This window comes from Monoraphidium neglectum (assembly GCF_000611645.1).
Source record: "Monoraphidium neglectum strain SAG 48.87 unplaced genomic scaffold scaffold01990, whole genome shotgun sequence".
NCBI classification, from domain to species: Eukaryota; Viridiplantae; Chlorophyta; class Chlorophyceae; order Sphaeropleales; family Selenastraceae; genus Monoraphidium; species Monoraphidium neglectum.
The window spans coordinates 1-1,403 of NW_014011638.1; the positions used below are offsets into that span (position 1 = coordinate 1).

General features: G+C 67.3%; 1 protein-coding gene across 1 annotated transcript in view; it reads right to left on the reverse strand.

Annotated features, from left to right (window-relative positions):
* Positions 1-274: 274 nt before the first annotated feature.
* Positions 275-1,403, reverse strand: part of MNEG_9592 (glycine dehydrogenase) — a gene marked incomplete at both ends in the record, with an annotated part of 3,189 nt that continues 2,060 nt past the window's right edge. The window contains 3 exons of the mRNA XM_014041934.1: positions 275-298; positions 396-557; positions 1,191-1,338. Coding sequence (XP_013897388.1) covers positions 275-298; positions 396-557; positions 1,191-1,338 — 334 coding nt within the window. The remainder of the gene's footprint in view (positions 299-395; positions 558-1,190; positions 1,339-1,403) is intronic.

Consider the following 1,403-nt stretch of genomic DNA (forward strand, 5'->3'; position numbering starts at 1 on the left):
CCTTGTCGACCAGCGCGCGGTAGTCGTGCACGCTGCCGTCTGTGGCCGGGTACTGCACCAGCACGCCGCACACGTCCTTGCCGTACACAAAGCTGTCCTCGTCAACCACCTCCGCCACCAGGCCCAGCCCGTCCGCGCGCGTCTGGCACACAGCGATCGTCTGGGGGTGGCACTTGCTCTGAAAGGGGGAGGGACGCGCGGCGGCGGGGGCAACGCACAAGTGGCGTCAGTTTCGGCGTGGGCTCATACTGCACACCGCGTTTTTGCAAGGGGGCTACGGGGTGCTGGCAAAGCCCCGCTCGCCCGCAGCGGCAGGGCAGAGAGGTCGGGCGCAACGCAGCAGCAGCGGCGTCGTCGTCGGCGAGCGCCAGCTGTGCGGCAGCTGCGGTGCGCACCGACACGAGGAAGCGCGGCTTCTTGCCGCGCGCCACCGCGGAGCACAGCGTCATCGCCTCGGCCGCGGCGGTGGCCTCATCCAGCAGCGACGCGTTGGAGATCTGCATGCCGGTCAACTCGCAGATCATGGTCTGGAAGTTGAGGAGGCTCTCCAGGCGGCCCTGAAGGGCGGGACATGGGGTGGCAAGGAGACGCCTCTGAGTGCCAGACAGATTTGCGGTGCTGATTGTGTGCCCAGTATTTGGGTGGGCATCCGCGTGCTGCATGTGTGCGGCTGGCGGCCTTGAAACGAGGAGTCCTTGGCAGCGGTGCAACGGTGATTCATCTTGTGCAGTGTACACAAGTGCTGGCTGCATCTGCCGCTGTCTGGGCCCGCTGCCTGGGCTGCCTGCCGACTGCGGCTTCGGCGTGGCGCAGCGCTCAACCACGTGCATCCCCAGGTCTGCAGCCTGCTGTCTAGGCTGTCCGGGCCGGCCTGCTTCCCCCAGCTCTGCTGTGCAGCTGCTGCCTGCTTGTCGCACGCAAGCTTTGCGCTGTCGCCGCCCGATTTGAGGCTCCGACACGACCCACAGCTCCGTCGCCTCGTCCATCAAACCGCCTCCGGCCGCGCCGCGCGCTCTCGCTGCCCCCCGCTCTACCGGGTCATGCTCGCACCCCCCACCACACCCTTGCTGCCTCATAGTGCTGCGAGCAGCGCGGTTCCCTCGCGTCTGTGATCCTTTCACAACCTCGGACAATCAGGGTACTTGCCCCAGCGCAAAGCCTCTGCTCCACAACCAAGCCCCCAGGCCCACCTGCGCAATCTCAGCCTGGTAGGGCGTGTACTGCGTGTACCAGCCTGGGTTCTCCAGCACGTTGCGCAGGATCACCGGGGGGATGTGCGTGCCGTAGTAACCCATGCCGATGAAGCTCTTGTACAGCTTGTTCTTGCCGGCCATCTCCCTGGGGGGCGCAGGGGCGCAGGGGCGCGGGCGCACCAGGGACGTCGGCGTCGCGGAGAGGCGGGG